Genomic DNA, 16,508 nt, shown 5'->3' with positions numbered 1-16,508 from the left:
CTTCCGAGCACCTTGCCGGTAAATTCCAGGCAGGAGAAGACCAGGCTGGGCTAAGGGACGCGGCGGGCACGCGGTGGCACGGCTCCGGGGCTGCTACCGCGCTGCGGGCACACCGGCTGCCGCGCCGCGTCCCGCCGGGGCCCGGGAAGCCGCGGAGGGAGCAGGGAGGGCGGGAGGCCGGGCTGTGGCGGGTCGGGGGGGCAGCCCCTGCCTCCTGGCAGCAGCCCCTGCCTCCTGGCAGCAGCCCCTGCCTCCTGGCAGCAGCCGGGAGCCGGCCCTGGCCGTGACGGGACCCCGCGGAACAGACGGGAGCGGGCGGGCGGCGGGGATGGTACCGGCGTCCCTCGTTTCCGTGGCACCCTGCGGGAAGGCGGCAGCGCAGCCCGCGCCGCTCCGCTGCCAAGCGCAGGACGGAGGCGCAGGCGGCCGGCTCTGCCCAAAGGCTGCCCGTGCAGCGCAGCCACCCCCCTGCAGCGCCGCTGGAGAGCGGGGCCCTCCGTGCCCGCTCCGCATCCCCGCGCCTCCAGGGAGAGGGCCGAGAGGTGCCGGCACTGGGTGCTCTGGGACGGGATGCACTGGGCCGCGCTCCCACCTCCAGCCTCCTCACAGCACCTCGCTGCAGGGATGGCAATCCCCCCCCAGACAGGCCAGCAGCCGAGGGGTTAAAGTGCCTTGTTATTCCCTTCATACCGGGGCTCCACTTGTTTGCAGACTGAATTTCCCAGAAGCCGAGGCTTTCTACTAGTGGATCTGCTGTAGAACCATGTTATTATAGATTGCAAGTTCCTTAAAGGTCAGATAACACAATGCAATTGAATCATATTAGTGAGCATAGCCACTTGGTATTTTACTAAGAAAACCCATAAAGCAGATTGTTTGTTGCAGAGAAACATACGTTGCGTAATAAAGTCGGTGTAATTGTCTCCAGAAACAAACAATCAGTTTATGGGAAAAAAACTCCCGTAATTGTGGGTCCTCGGAGCAGCCGCCGTCGGGGCCAGGCACTGGCAGGGTGGCGAGTGCAGATACTGCAAGTCTGTATTTCACAATTTAGGTTACAGTACCCAAAAGCATTGCAGAAGACCTAGTAGGGAAATAAACAATTTCCAAGTGTATCGCTGAGAGACAAATATTCAATACTGCATTTAATGTATGGTCTGCAGTTAGCGGTTAATCTAAGACAAGGCAGAGCGAGCCGTGTTTCGCACTGCTATTAAGGAAATGCAGAATTGATTGTGAGAATGATTGAAGATTTCTGAAGAGCACAATTCCCAAGTCCATGATGACCCCTCCTTTTTTTTTTTTTCTAATTTGCCTGTAATCTACTCAGACAAATCCTTTTATCACGTTTATTTCCTTTCAAAGTAACAACTGGTGTGATTAATTACTTAACTTTGCAGTCCTGCTTGCCCTGCTGTACACTCTAATTTTTCTTCCTTTTAAAATGCTTCTCCATCTCAAATAGACATATTTCCTTTTTAAGCTCCTTTACTCTCTCCCAGTAAAACTCGCTGTCCATAACCGATTCCACTGGTGAAAGGTTCCCCAGGACCAGCCCAGCAGCCGCCCGTCCCGCCCCAGTTTGGCTGTTCCTTCTGGAGGCAGCGGGCACCATCAGCTGCTGCGGTGGGCTTGGGCCTCTTCCGTGGGGAGAGGAAAAGCACAAACCTCTTTCTCTGAAACGTCGGGCACTTGTCAGAGCCAGGGGGTTGCAGCCGCTTGCCAGCCTGGAAATTCTCGTTTGGTTCTAGATTTAATCTCATAATGGAAAAGGAATTGGAACCAGCGCAACTGTTTTAACCTTCCCTAGTCACAGAAAGTGAAGGAAAAGTAATTTAAAAAAAAAAAAAATCAAATACACAAAGCCACGTCTCCTCTCATCCACCTTTAACACCTGTGTTGACTGTTCGCCGTCCGGGGGGAGCAGAGGAGGAACGCCACACAGCTCCCACCCCCTGCCCCGTGCCAGCTCCTGGTCCGCAGCGTGCCACGGTGTCTCAGCCACAGAGCGGCGAAACACACGCAGAAAAGCAATTAGATTTAAATCTAGTTTCCTCTTTCTGCCTTGCCATCCTCTTTTCTCTACTTAGATGCTCTTCAGTGTTGTAACTAATATGATTTGTGTTTAGCACAGCGTGAAACAAGAATGATTTATGGCTCTGTTAGTGTGACACGGCTACCTGATGCTGTCTCAGCCCCCCGAAAGGGCACCCCAAGAGCAGACTGACGAGAGAGTTCTGGCATTACATGTAATTATTTGTATACCCTGCTCACATAATGACTGTTACTCTGCTCTCACAATGGCTGTGTGCTGTCCCCTCGCCACGCTGGGCTCTGCCTTGGGAGAAAAGAGGACCAGGACCCTCGCCCAGCTCCAGCCCTTGGTGCCACGCACTGGCCGCTGCCCACGCCATTTCCATGAACTGATCTGCTGGCTTTAAATTGATGTTTCAGCTTAGATGAACTCGTGCCTTAGCTAAAACAAACACGGGCTCAGTCTCTGCATTTCATTACCAAGCTAATGCAAAGGCTCCGTGGGCTTGGGCACCGATCAGACCCAGCTCCTCGAACGCGTCCGGAAGCCCAGTGTGTTGAAGGCTATCTCAGGGACTCGGGTGCCAAAGTCCTACTGAAAATCTCTGGGATCGGTCAAGTTTCATCCGTGGCTTCCAGAGCAGCTCTGCCTGAGGATCCTGTGCCTCTGCGCCAGCAACTGCCCTTCATTAATTCTTAACGCTGCCCCAAGTACATCCAGTGTCCTCCTCACTTGGCAGCTCACCCCTGCGGAGCGGGGCAGATACTGGGCAGAGCCCCCTCCCTTCCCCTCAACATGTAACGAGAAGCCAAATGAAATAATGAAAGAAACTCATTTTAATGCCACGGAGGGAATTGTTTTATTGCTAAAGCAGCAAATAGAACTAATTGAATCCACTGGAAAAAAAAAGAAAGAGGAGCAGAGGAGAGGAAAGGATAGGTGCAGTGCACAGACAGAAAGGGCGAACCGGAGCCTGAATATTCATGGGCCTGGAAACTGCAAATCCCGGAATGCAAAATGTCTTCATAACTGATAATACTGCCAACGGCGACGCATGCACCGTGCTCGGAGAGAAAGAGTCGGGAATGTTTGCATTTACAATATATTTTTTTAAAGTAATACTATGGAACAAATTCTCTGGTTCATTAAGCTGCTTTTCACCTCCCTGGTAGAACAGACCAGCCTGGGAGTGAGCACTGTGGCCGGCGCCAGTTCCCACCCACAGCCAAGCGCAGGGCCAGGCTGGGCAGGGCGAGGTGCCCGCGCTGCCCGCGTCCTGCCCGCATGGCCCCAACAGCCCCCGCGGCAGACACCTGCAGGCAGCGGGCACCCTGGGACAGTTTTGCTGCCAGCGGGGATGGGCAGGTGACCAGGATCAGGGGGCTTGTGACCCTCCGACCATGCCGTGGGCTGGGCACAGCCCTGCGTGGCTGCAGAGCTGGGGCACGTCATCCCAAATCGCTTCCCATTTCACATGCCGCCAGTTACACCCGCCACAAGCTTTTAAATGCACTGTTTTCAGTGCACCTTAATTTTCAGTGGCAATATATACATTAACGTAAGGGGCTGCATTTTAATTAAGGCAGCATCCGTGTTCTTCACTACGATACTAAGTCATCCAGCAAGAAACACCAAGGATATAAATCCCGTTAATGAAGGAGCTGCATATTCTGCGCTGTACGTTTAAGCACAGAGGCACCAACGTACAAAATGACCGTGACATGAAGTGCAAGGGGGTGCTCCAGGACAAAAAAATGGATTAGAAATGCAATTTATACTCTGAAGGGCCACACAACGTCCGTTTGGCACCACCGCAACTGTAGGCGCTGCACGTGCATCTCCCCGGCGCAGCCAACAGCCGTGGTACCTCCATCTACCCTTTTCCCCCCAGGAAAAACCAAGGCACGACCAGGCTGCCTGGGGCTGCCGGTGGCATTGCGCGGTGCCCCGGCTCCTCCCGGCTCCCGACGTCCGTGGGCAGGAGGAAGGTCTGTGGCAGAGACCCTCTGCAGGCAGGGGCCAGCGTGGCCGTGGGATGGGGGTCTCCTCCCCCCAGCTCCTGCCGAGCGCTGCGTGCCGGCGTCGGTGGTGACTCAGGCTGAGCTCTCCCCAGGCTCGCTGGAGGACAGAGCCACAGGATGAAACCCGCCTCCCCGCAGAGCCCCCCCAGCCCCTCCCTCTGCCTACACCCCGGATCCTCACCCTCCGGGCGCAGAAAGGAACTTGATGCTCTCCCCCTCTGGTGCACCCCGAGCGTTAGCAAACATTCCTGGGGGCACAGGCAGAGCCGCGCTGGGACATGCCTTGCCAGGTCACCTGGGGAAGGACCTCGAACTGGGCAGCGGAAGACTGGCATCCAGCACGGTGCCCTGCAGTGACATGGGCCAGCAGGAATCCCCGCTCCCAAATACATTTCCCTGACTGCAGTCAGCAGCTTTGAACCTAAACGTTCATAAAGGAGCTCCTTAAACACCCCGGCAATGGGAAGGCACTTTCTCACCATCACCTACCACAAAAAATGCCTGAAGAATTTCTGTGCAGGTTTTCCAAACGAGCCAGTCCGTGGCAGAGACACGATGGGCTCCCACAGAGACAACCGCATGGCAAGACGAGAGCATTTCAGAATATTATGTGCAAGAGGGTAATAATAAAACACCTTGATGTAACTTTACCAGCAGTGGCTCTAGCAGAAAAGCCTGTAATGATCTAATAACACGTTTCCCCTGCTGCCACTCCAGCCTCGAGAAATCCAGGCTAGTTTGAGCCTTAAATCCATCCCAGCTCTTCCTTTGTCATTAATTGTCAGGCTATTTGTATTACATGTTTTACATACCAAATAGACTCCAATTTCATGGTGGGCTAGACTGCAGAAATGCCTCTTTTAATCTTTTTAATTCTAAAGTAGTATAAAACTTTAATATTTTCTAATGGAGTATACATTTACTCACATCTAACAATATCACTACAATTTAGGAGCAATAAAAGTCAAGCTCCCGTCTGTACGATAAGCTTGCAGCTTTATTTCCAGAGTTCAATCAGTTAACCTAGGAGAGCAATAGCTCCCCTACAATGAGTAACGACGCAGAATAATATTTAGATAGAGATAAACTCTTTTTGCATAGGAAATTGCATTACGATTTGCCGGGTCTCAGAAATTCTCAGCGAGATGCGTTAGTTTACCAATGAAGTTATTGCCTCAGGCATTTTTCCACGGTGCTCTGATTTTTTCGGGGGTTTCTAGAGGATTTTGAGCTGAGTAAGGAACCTTTATTGTTCCTGATCCAGGCACGCATAGCAGACCCAGCGGCGCCGCCCGCGCACCCAACTCCCACGCTGACACGCGGGCAGTGCTGACGGGGCAGCAGTGGGTGGAAGAGCATCCTGAAGAGTGGCTGTGGGAAAGGACCAGACTCCCAGACTGGGCGGGTGGGCACTGCCTGCACTGCGGGATGGTGACTTCTAGGGCTCCCCCGTAGCATTTGCCAGGTCAGGCCAAGCTCCTGGGGAGATGCCCAGGGTTACAACAGCAATCGCAGCAGATGCCTGGCTAGCTTGGATTGCTCTCTTTTGGCCCGATGCTTTAATTTCCCTCGGGCGGCCATTAGTGATGACCAGCGAGCAGGAACGCTGGCAGGTGCTTCCCCTGCAGCGCCGGGCACTGGCTGGGTTCAGTTTCTCCCTGCCCATGGCAGGGGTCAGCACCCACACCAGCCACCGCACCGGCATCGTCCTTCGCACCAGCTACAGCACCTTCCCTGGCACAGCGCCCAGCTGCCCCGGCCCCTCTCCAGCCCGTGCCCAGCTGTTGATGGCAGCAGTTTGCCTTTCGGTAGGTTTTTAATGGCTCAGGTGAAAAAAGCAGCACCCTTTCTGGGGGTACCTCTGCCCCCCACGCATCGCCCAGCTCCGCAGGCCCCCAGCGCCGCGGAGCAGCAGAGCAGGGGCGGCGGCCGGTGATTTGCAAATAGCCAAGAAATCAGCTCGGAGGCGCCAGTGCTGACGGTGCAGGCGAGCGGCAGCGGGATCGATGCTGGTGCTCCCGGGGGGACAGAGCAAGTGGGGATGAACCAAAGGCCAATTAATGACCTCGAGCAGCAACGGCTTCAGGATCCACGGTCTGCCACCGGCATCGCGCGAGTCAGCGCTTTGGGCGTCAAAGGGTCGGTTTGTTTCTGAAGCAGCGGGACTGGAGCTGAGCCCTCCGCAGTCAACAGCCCGCCGAGGGGCGCAGCCCCGTCCGCCCCCCGGTGAGCCCCGAGCGCCTCCTGCCCACGCGTCTGGGGGCTCGAGGTGGGTCCTGAATGTGGGGGGCACCCGGAGGGGCCTCAGAGCCCCTGGAGCCAGTGCCTCCTTGCAGTTGGTGTTACTCAGATCCGTGGGTTTGTCTTCCCCTTGGCTGGGTGCTGGCAGCTCGTGCTGGCAGCTGCTGAATCCAAATGTGAATTTAACACACGCTTCCGACGCTGACGTTAGCTCTCCACGAGCGTGCCCGCTGCTCAGCTTAATTATATGAATGTCCATCAAGAACAAATACAGAAAGGGCAGAGCTGAGGCTGAAATAAAGTTATTTGCAGATGCGGATGAACACTAATAGAAAGTATATTATATTACTGTGCCCGTCTCAATGAGAGATGAAAGGAAATATGCTCTAAAAGAAAAGAGAGCTGCAAATTCGGGCTACGAGAATTTGCTCTGCTCGGATCCAAAATGATTACCCGCTAATAAAGGAGGGGCCAAGTCCACTCCAGCCTGGCTCTGGAGGGAACGGAAATCAGATTTCGGCTTGAAACGTGTTACAGCAATCTCCGTAATACAAAATAAAGTCTGGCAGATGGAGTTATTTTTATCCAAAGCCCATTCTGTTTAGTAGGTCCGCGGCTATAACTGATGTCCCTTTGCTATTTCCTCTTCCCTCCGGTTCCCCTGCCTCAGTTTCTCCAAGGCACTGACGAAACTGGAACAGACAACTGCTGGTATATTTTAGGAGGATCCTACATTACTTAGCTGTAAAAATCAATTGTGAATTTTGCATCCACCCTCAGCATTTGGCCTGTTTATATTGCCAAATAAATTCTTTAAAGAAGTACTGTACTTCACAGGAGAGCTTGTCAAGGTAAATACCTTCATTTACATAAAATGTGACTAGCAATTGAAATGTTAAAGCCATAAAGAGCAAGTTTATGATCCATCCTTGATGCTTGGATGTATAATATGACAAGGGGGAAAATAGTGCGCCTTGCAACATTTACTAAATTGGCGTGTTGACTCTGGGGATGGAAACAGGAGATTTGAAAAAACAGGTTGGAGGGGTTTTTTGAATTTTTTTTATTTTTTTTTTCCATAAATATAAATCCTTTCCCCAGCCTTCAAACAGTTGGCTTTTAAATACTCTCCTTCAGCTGGGAAACAGCAGATAGCTAAATAAACACAGAGACGCGGGGCAGGGTCTGCGTGGGCAGGAGCTACGTGGCACGTGGGGCTCCCCAGGGGATGCTCCTGGGGGTCACGGGGGGAACTGTGGCAGGACTCTGGCAGGGAGGGGCGCCCTGGCCGTGTACTCCTGCACCCCCGTGTCCCCGACACCCCCAGAAAGGCAGAAGCGGCGAGCGGTGCCCACGTGCCGTCACGTGTACGTGACCTCCGGCAGCCCCGTGGCTCAGGGCTGGCTCTGCTGCCAGTGATGAGGCTGGCGCCGGGCTGAGCCGCTCCGGGATCCAGGGTCGCTCTGCTGGGTCAGGGGGCCTGATCCTGCCCAGGCCTCTCTACCTCCCGCACCCCAGGAGCAGAGGCAACGCCCCATGCCTTGCTGGGGCTGACCCAGCCTTTGATCGAAACAAGAATTTCTCACTGTGGTTGAAAAGACTCTTATAATTCAGAGTTTTCTTTTAAACTTTTTAAAAGGGAGGGGAAACCAATTTACACCACTTTGAATCCTAAATAATACTTTTTAAAAAGTGAATAAAAGTGATAAAATGGACTGCTGCCTACATACATACCACAGCGAAATTATAACATCCACAGTTAATGCTCTGGAAAGTTTGATAGTGCATGTTCCTCACCTGAACCCAGCATGAACGTTTCAACCATTCATTCATACTCGTACCCTTCTCAATTCATTGAAACCACTTCAAGCAAAAATCATTTGAAAGAAATTACCTCTGTGTATTACACCACAAGCAGTGAGAAACGTCCCACATGAGCCTCTCCAGCCCCCAAAGCAATAAAATTTCTGCTGAAGTGGAGGATATAATGACTCAGGGAAAAGAAGTCCCCATGACAACAAGAGGTAAGAGAAATCCATGAAAAGCAAAAGACTCCGACCTCTCTAGATACAAGGTGTCACCAATTTGTGCTGGAATTTTCACTTTGAAAATCAAAAGCCTTTGTCTGTAACTTTCTTTGAGAACCTGTTGTTCCTTCTTTGCTAGTCTGGGCTTCGAGCAGAGCAGGACAAGCCTCGCTGAATCAGAAACTGAGCAGGGGTCAGGCTCGTCATTTAAACCCACGAACGCAGCCAACTGACTTTCTCTTTTCCAAGGGGGCTCTTTTTCCCCAGGCTGATTTTTGAGGTTTTTTTGTAGCATCTACGTGCTTGAGCACTACTGCACTCGCACACAGAGCGAAGTTCACAAACACTGACACCACAAACGGCACTTAAACCATTAGCAGCAAAGCACTGCTGTGTTTACTTAGTGGATTGTTGAGCAAAATCCTAGAGAAAGTGTTCATGAAAGTACAGTGCAACGGTCAGATTGTTTCAGGCCTGGCAACGCATGACCATTCCCTACGTGCTCCAAGGGATGCTCCAAAAGTCATGGGAAGAGGCCTCTCCGCCCGGCTCGGCTGGTCTCTGAGCCCTGGGTTCACAGCCCTCCCAAGCACTTCTGCTGGGAGCTGCTGGGCTGCTGCCATCCGCGGGGCCCGGGCACACACACAGCTGGGTGCAGTGCTGGGACGTGGCCATGGTGCATCCTCCCTCCGTCCTGCCAGGGCGGAGCGGGGCAGGCGTATGGGGGCTGAGCACGCGGCCGCGCAGCCTCCCCCCTGGCCCGGGCTCCCTCTGCACGACGTGCCCACCATCGACTGCAAACACACACTTCTCACCCAGAGACAGACGCAGCGACCAGCTCGGCGGGCGCTCGGAGCGTCCCCGCCAGCCGCAGTCCCTCGCACTCCTCTCACCCTCTTTGCAAGAGGAGCACGCACGGTGCGGGGGGGCTGCAGGTGCTGAAAGCAGCTGCCATTCCCATGGCTACAATCGAGCAGCCTGTGGATAACCATCATCAGGTGATAAAACACTGCAAAGAGGCTCGATTCGTTCCTGCACCCCATCCCTCCAGCTGAAACTGAGTGGAAGGGCAGGAGAAGACTGCTGCCCAGAAAAGGTGCAGGGTGGGCTCCCCCTGCCCAGCACGCAGGGCAAGGGCAGAGGTCTGGAGACCCCCAGCTCTGGCACAGAGTGGGTTGACTCTGGTAGCAGAAGAAAATCCACACCTGATGCTGGAGTGGCCTCTCTCCAGCCCCCAGATGGGTGAAACACAGAGACTGACCAGCGAGGAGCCTGGCCCCCTGCCCACAGCTCCCAGCCTAGCTCAGCCCAGACCCTCTGCCAGCTTCACTGAGAGCTGGGCCCTGGCACAGGTGGGAGGACGGTGCTGCACACGTGCGCTCGCTCTGCGTGGAAGACTCGGTCTAGAAAACACAGGGCACACGGAGGGTCTAACCCAGACCTAAGAGCTTAGGAAAGGCGAAGGGGACAAGGTATTGAAAGCACTATGTTACATGGAAATACTTGTACAGCCCTCAGCCCAGATTAATCCCAATGCCTTGGATCCCCGGAGGAGGGAGGGCAGCTGAGTCACTACATTTCAGCAAAAGCCAACTCACAGCAGGTCCCAGAAAGCAAAAATCAATACACTTTCCCTGAGCTACCAGAAGCGGGGAGGGCACAGTGCGCTGGGAAGGCCTTTTGCAGAGAAATACAGCAGCTACCAGGCGCTGCAGCGGTGCCCGTCATTAGCAGCAGACCCCGATCTATCTGCCCACTGTAGGTGTTCCTGCAGTGCCCATCAGCACAGACTCACGGCGCTGATGGAAGTGGTTTGATTTTCTGAATATCCTGAGCCGATCGGAGAGGCACAGGCACAACCCAGCAACGCAATTACCGCTCACAGCGAGGGTCGTGCCGTGCGGGACCGAGCCTGGAACGGCCCCGAGCTATGGCTGCCCAACAGCTGTTCAGAGACGCTGCAGGGGGGTCTCACCGCACACCCTCGGACACGACCGGCACCGTTTCTGCCCGCAGCCGCGGTGGCGAGAGCTGGGCGCTCCGAGGCACCATCAGCCCCAGTGCACACGGGGACGGCCCCGCCAGCCCCCCAGTCAGCACAGTGGGAGGGCAGGAGAGGCGGCGCACAGCCCCCCGGAGGGGCAGAGCCCGTTACAGCGATAACGGCGCGTGGCAGCCGCTTGCCCGGTACAGACAAGTCAAATGTCCACAGGGACACGACCGAGAGCGTCGGCTCCCAGCCACAGCTGCTCCTTGGAACCGCTGGCTGGAGAGCACGTGCTTGTTACTGGAGAAGAGCCCCCTGTCACAGCATTATTCATTATTTGTACGAGGGCAGCAGCTCGCAGAATAACACACAGGCCTGGCTGTTAGGGAGAACGCTCCAAAAAAACAGACAGGCGGTGAAAATAGCATTAGACATGCAAACGTTTCATTGCCTGTCATGGTGACTGCTCCCTGCGGCGGCGGCTCCACGCATAAAGCTACGCCCCGGTGTAAGTGCTTAATATGTGGAGGCCCAGGGCAGAGCGGGAGGAACGTGGTCTAATTACGGAGCCATCACTGCAGCCTCTCCGTGGAGGCTCCACCGAGAGGGAGGCAAGGAGTAAAGCGATGTGCACGTACATGTAGAATTTAACTCCTGATTATTCGGAATAATCTCCAAATGAGTGAACTTTAAAACTCCACAATTTAAGTTCACCACTATCAGATACTCTCTTTGCATTGTGGAGATCATATTTTTGTTAAAACTTCACATTTGTTTTTGAAATACTGTTACGAATCCTCACTTTTCTGCTAAACACAGCATGTCAAGACAGCATTGAAAGCGTGCAGCACAGATGAAAGTGAAGCACCTCACCACGCTGAGCCTGCAGGCAGCTGGGAACGGTGGACTGGGAGCACTGGGCATTTCTGCTCAGCTCGGAGAGCTACCGAGATGCTGAAGTGCCACTCAGCTGAAGCTGTCCCGGCGCTGAGAGCCCCTGCTCTCTTCACACGACCACCCAAGAGCACGTCTGCTCCGACAGCTCCAGAGCCATCACCAGCAGCGTCTGAGCATCCGGAGGCGTCAGCATCTGCACACATGAAATCGTCCCACCGCTGAACCCACTGGCGAGGGGCAACGTGGCAGCTGTGCCACGCCAACGGGATCGCCCCCCCTTCCCCGCTGGCCGCATAAAGCCGCCGCAACCGCACCGAAGCCAGGGCTCTGCTGCAGACCCCAGCCCCAGCCCTCCAGCATGTGGCCTCTCCAGCGGCCATCGCAGCAGGCACCAAACCGAGGCCTCCAGCACTGCAAGGTGACAACCTTGTCCAGGCATCGGACACCGCGGGCTGTTTGCAGTTCCCATCATCCACAAAATCCTCTCATGTCCATGCATCCTTGTTTCATGCCCAGACAAGGAACTCGGGCATATCCCAGGAGCTGCTTCTGTTTGTGCTGGTAACGAGCATTTGTGGATGGAAGCTGAACTCCTCCAGCGCTCAGGGGCCTCCAAAGCGTCCCCATCGCTCTGCTGTCCTTGCTGCACTCTCAAAAAGGCTCACGTAAATCATTTCCAGCCGCAGGATAGCTCAGGGCAGAGCCCATGGCATGGGCCATGCCCACTGAGGCATGAGCATGGCGTGAGAGAGAGCACATCACCCAGGCAAACACCCCAGGGGCCGTGTGAGGGGGGGTACCTGTGCCCAGGCTGAGCGGGCAGCAAGAGCTGCCCTGGGTGTGAGGGAGCAGAGGGATGCTCGGGCACTAAGAATCAGCAGCTGTTCCTACAGGGAACAACTGCATGTCCTGTGGTTTAGAAGGAATGAGCAGGTGAAAGAGCTGTCAGCGACTTCCAGAGGAAAAGGCAGATGCCTGCTCCTTGCCACAGCCCGCGTCCGCGGTGGGACCAAGTTCTGGCGTATTATAAGGGACGAAGTCGGCAAAGCTCATTACCAGAGATAATATTTACTGCCAGGTATCAGCGTCCTGGACTTACGAGAGAAAGCTGAAGATGTGCAAGTGATAGATACACCAGAGAGAAGTATTGCCACACTGTTAACAGAAGGAAAGGTTAGAAGTCACTTCCCGCTCAGCCTCTAACACACTGTTTAATAGTGTCAAGTGACATTCTACATTATGGAAAAAAAAAAAGCAAGCTCAGAAATTTATCAACCAAAGTTAATGTACATGAGGGTATTAAGCACAGTTAAAGGAAAGCTGTATCATTGAACTTGTCCTTCAGACAGCCCAACATCAGGATGCACGGAATCACAAACTACAATTACACAATTCTGTCAGCATAACACTAACCGACCGAAACGAGCCTTCGGCCCGGTTTGCCTCAGGACGTGTGCGGGGACGCCTCAGTTTGGCAATTTCTGCACGAACTTTTACTGCAGAGCGAGAGTGACCAGGCAGCCTGGCTTTCCCCGACGGTTACCCGGCAAACCGAGCAGACCGCGGCACGCCGTGCCGGCCAGCGGGCAGAAAGCGGCGTTGGCACTAACCTCAGCCTCCGACTGCCGTCCCGATCCAGCAGCCGGACCCAGCGCCTGTAGCTGGCCGACCTCGCGGCAGCAGAGACGCCAAGAACGCAGCACAGGGACACACGAACCAAATGGTAGCGTTAGGTACTGTCTCCATCTTACAGGTGGAGAAACTAAGGTGGGGAAAGGCTGTGCCCTACAGCTCCGCGGGACTGGAAGATATTCTCAGTACTGAATGACAAAGCAAGGAGTCCCGAGGGTCTGCTCTTTCCTTATTTCACTGCATAAGAAAACACTTGACAGTATTAGAAGCTAACAGTTCATAATGCATCAAAAGAAGTGTTACATCCAAATATAAACAAGCGATAGAAGTCACTGTAAGGAGATGCTGGTACAAACATTTCAATAGCTGCTTCTTTGCTTAAAGAAAATTGACATGTCTGTGGATAGGAAAAATCTCCGATTACCTGGGACACAGGCACACTCAATCAGGTCATCTCGGAGCAGGTCAGGAAGAAATAGCTGCTGGTGTGGATGGCGACCTTTCCCCCTCTCCATGTTTGCTTACTATTTGCAGAGCACCAAGCACGCCAGCCTCCTGCTCCGTGACAATGGCACAGCACTGGCACAGCCCTGTGGCTCCCGGTGCGGATGGCCAACGCTCTGCGACCCGCTGTCCTGTCCCAGCAAGGCTGAAAACTTGCAAGGAGGAAGGAGAAGCAAGCTGTTTGGGTTGGGTAGGAGTGAAAATGGCTTTAAGTTAAACAACCAGGGCATGTCCTCAGGGCAGCGATGCCAATTAAGCAGCGGTGCAATTTATTTATCCCATGACCAGAGAATCCATCCCCCAGCCTACCCTGCCCAGGACCCTGACAGATCAGCTCTAACCCACCCTTTCCTTCTCCCACCTCTCTACCAGTGCAGCACAGCACCAGTGCCAGAAATCAGCCAAACCAACCCCAGAGCTGCTGCAAGGACAAACAATTTCAAAACGCATTCTGCGAATGAAAACCTACCTGTGCCTTTTACTCCACGAGAGGAGTTACACCCACTCTCTAGCCCTTTTCTTGTAGCATGACTTTAAAGATGAAAAAGCAGCTGCTTGCCATATTCAATGCTTGATCTTCTTCTGCCTATTTTGAATCAAACTAAACCTTTCTACGTGCCACTTTCTAGCCTCTCCCAGCAAGTTTCTAAGCTTATGTTTCAAGGCAAGTGTTTCCTGCAGGAAAATTCACTAAAATATGATACTACATCTGAAATAATGTATATACACAATAACCACAGTCAGTCCTTTATTCCTTCCCCATGTTGGTACAGCATGCTGCAAACACTCTCTGAGACAAAGGCGCTTCCCCAGTGATCTCCACTTACTGGAGTCCCTCAAGAAAATCCCTCAGCATTTTAACAAAGCCAAGTGGATGCTACACCAAACAAGTGTTACGAAGACTTCGATTCCACAATTGCCACAGAAAATTGCCTGGAGCTCCTCACATTTAAATGCCATTGACATGAAGACCGTGTACCCTGTTTTAATAAAGAGCCACCAGATAATCCAAGTAATAGCTAACTTGCCGCCTCTATTTATTTTTTCCTTCATTTTCAGAGCGCTAAACAACTACTATACTAAGCACAAGAAAAAAGACACAACTTTCTGAGCTTAGCTGCAGACTATTTCTTATACAGAAACTAATATAGGTTGCTTTATAACTGTAAAGTAAAGAACTACTAGTAATTTGCCAGTTCCATTGATGTAATGAATTCTTTTTAGTTTTGAGCTTTCTAAAGAAAGAGAGAAACTCTGAGCCATCACAACTCATTGATTTGCTAAACCTGCCAAGGCACTTAACACTTCATTACTGCAGTCCGGTATTTCCTAATAATCAGAACTTTCAGCACAAGATTACCCCGAAACATTACCGCTATGTCAGACAACAACATTGAGAGACTTCTTCATGAATAAAATCAGATCTTATCAATGGAAAAAAACTTTCTGATGTGGAACTTGTTGAATAAAGAGTAAATCTTATTTGTGAGGTGGACCCTGCAGCTTGTACGAAAGCAAGCCTCCTCCTTCGCTTCAAAGCCCCTAGCATCACCTGCAACAACTTGCAATCTCGTTTATTTCAGTAATTACTAATTACTGACCTAGTGAGACGTGTTTCACGCCAAGCGCAGCTGAACTGCTACAGTCTGCTCAAGCGCTCTGTGCACGGAGTTCCAGACGAGGGGTGTTGTCACACGTTTCCTGCCTTCTCCCATCGGAACGCCGCGTCTCGGATCACCGCAGCTGCCGGGCGAGGCACCAGCGCGGGCCCCCGGCCGGCCCTGGCTGCGCGCTCCGCGCCGACTCCGCGCGGGGGGGTCCCCGGGACCCACCGCCCAGCCACGTACCGGGGCCACCCGGGGGGGGCCGGGGACCCCCCGCCCCGGCGTGCATGGACACCGCCTCACCCCCCCGCCCCACGGTCGGGACGGCCGCGCGCCGCCCCGCGGGTCGCGCCCGGTGCCCCCGCGCCCTCACCTGTACCACTCCAGCCCCTTCTCGTAGTTCCTGTCGAAGAAGTGGGGCTCGGTGCCCACGGCGCGCACGTCGGGGTGCGCCCGGATGGCCTCCAGCAGCGCCCGCGTCCCCCCCTTCTTCACCCCGATGATGAGGGCTTGCGGCAGCCGCTTCTCCCCGTAGTCCGGCGTGGTGCTGCCGCCGCCGCGGCTCCCCGGGCTGCCGGCCCGGCTCAGCTCCTCGTCCGTGGTGCTCGACTCCTGCGGGTCCCTCTCGAAGGCTCCGCTCTGCGCCGTGATCACCTCCCCGGGGGCCAGCGGCGTCCGCAGCCAGGCGCCCGCCGCCCCTTCCCGGCTGCCGTTGGAGGCCCGCGTCGGAGCCGCGGAGGGGGCCGGGGCGCCGGAGCTGCCCGGCAGGCTGGCGGGGGAGCGCGGGGCCGCCGTGCCGAGGAGCGCGGCGGGGGAGCGCGGGGCCCCGGGGACCACCGTGCCGAGGAGCGCGGCGGGGGAGCGCGGGGCCGCCGTGCCGGGGAGCGCGGCCGGGGAGCGCAGGGCGGCCGGGCCGGTGCCCCCCATGAGGCTGTAGCACAGGTAGGTGAGGCAGAGGGAGAGGCTGCACATGCAGAGGAGCTTCCGCGCCGGGGGCACCTTAGAGCCGCGCCCGCCCGGCACCCCCGGCTGGGCGGAGGGGCACATGGCTGCTCCCCGCTCCGCGCCCCGGGCACCGGGCGCACATGGTGTCAGCCGCCGCCCGGCCGCCCCAGCCGCATGGGGCGCCGCTGCCCTCCCGCCCCGCCGCCGCCGGGGGGGGGCCCCGCATGGCACGGTCGCCGCCGGCCCCCGCCGGGCACCGGGGCGCCTGGGCTCAGCGCGGCCGCGCTCCGGTGCCGCCGGCTCCGCACTGTTGCCGCCCGACTTCCTGCCGCTAAACTTTGTGCCGGGTGGGAGGCGGGAGCGCGCTCCCGGCGCGGGGAGGGCCCGCCCCCGCCGCCGCGGAGAGCGCGGGGAGCGCGCCGGGCCCCGCCGAGCGCCGCGCCGGCACCGCCGGGCCGGGCGGGGGCAGCGCCGGGCGGAGCGGGGCAGCACCGCGGGCAGCACCGCGGGCAGCGCCGGGCGGCACCGCGGGCAGCACCGCGGGTAGCGGCGGGCGGCGCGGCGGGCTGCGGCGGGCGGCACCGCGGGCAGCACCCCGGGCAGCGGCGGGCGGTG

The 16,508-nt window shown here is 55.5% G+C and overlaps 1 protein-coding gene across 1 annotated transcript in view; it reads right to left on the bottom strand.

Moving 5' to 3' along the window:
• HS3ST4 (heparan sulfate-glucosamine 3-sulfotransferase 4) overlaps positions 1-15,995 on the bottom strand; it is a 60,985-nt gene extending 44,990 nt beyond the window's left edge. The window contains 1 exon segment of the mRNA XM_086622355.1: positions 15,322-15,995. Coding sequence (XP_086478481.1) covers positions 15,322-15,995 — 674 coding nt within the window.
• Positions 15,996-16,508: the final 513 nt, after the last annotated feature.

Source organism: Tauraco erythrolophus, chromosome 17 (assembly GCF_009769465.1).
Source record: "Tauraco erythrolophus isolate bTauEry1 chromosome 17, bTauEry1.pri, whole genome shotgun sequence".
Classification (NCBI taxonomy): domain Eukaryota; kingdom Metazoa; phylum Chordata; class Aves; order Musophagiformes; family Musophagidae; genus Tauraco; species Tauraco erythrolophus.
This window is presented reverse-complemented; position numbering and strand designations above follow the sequence as displayed.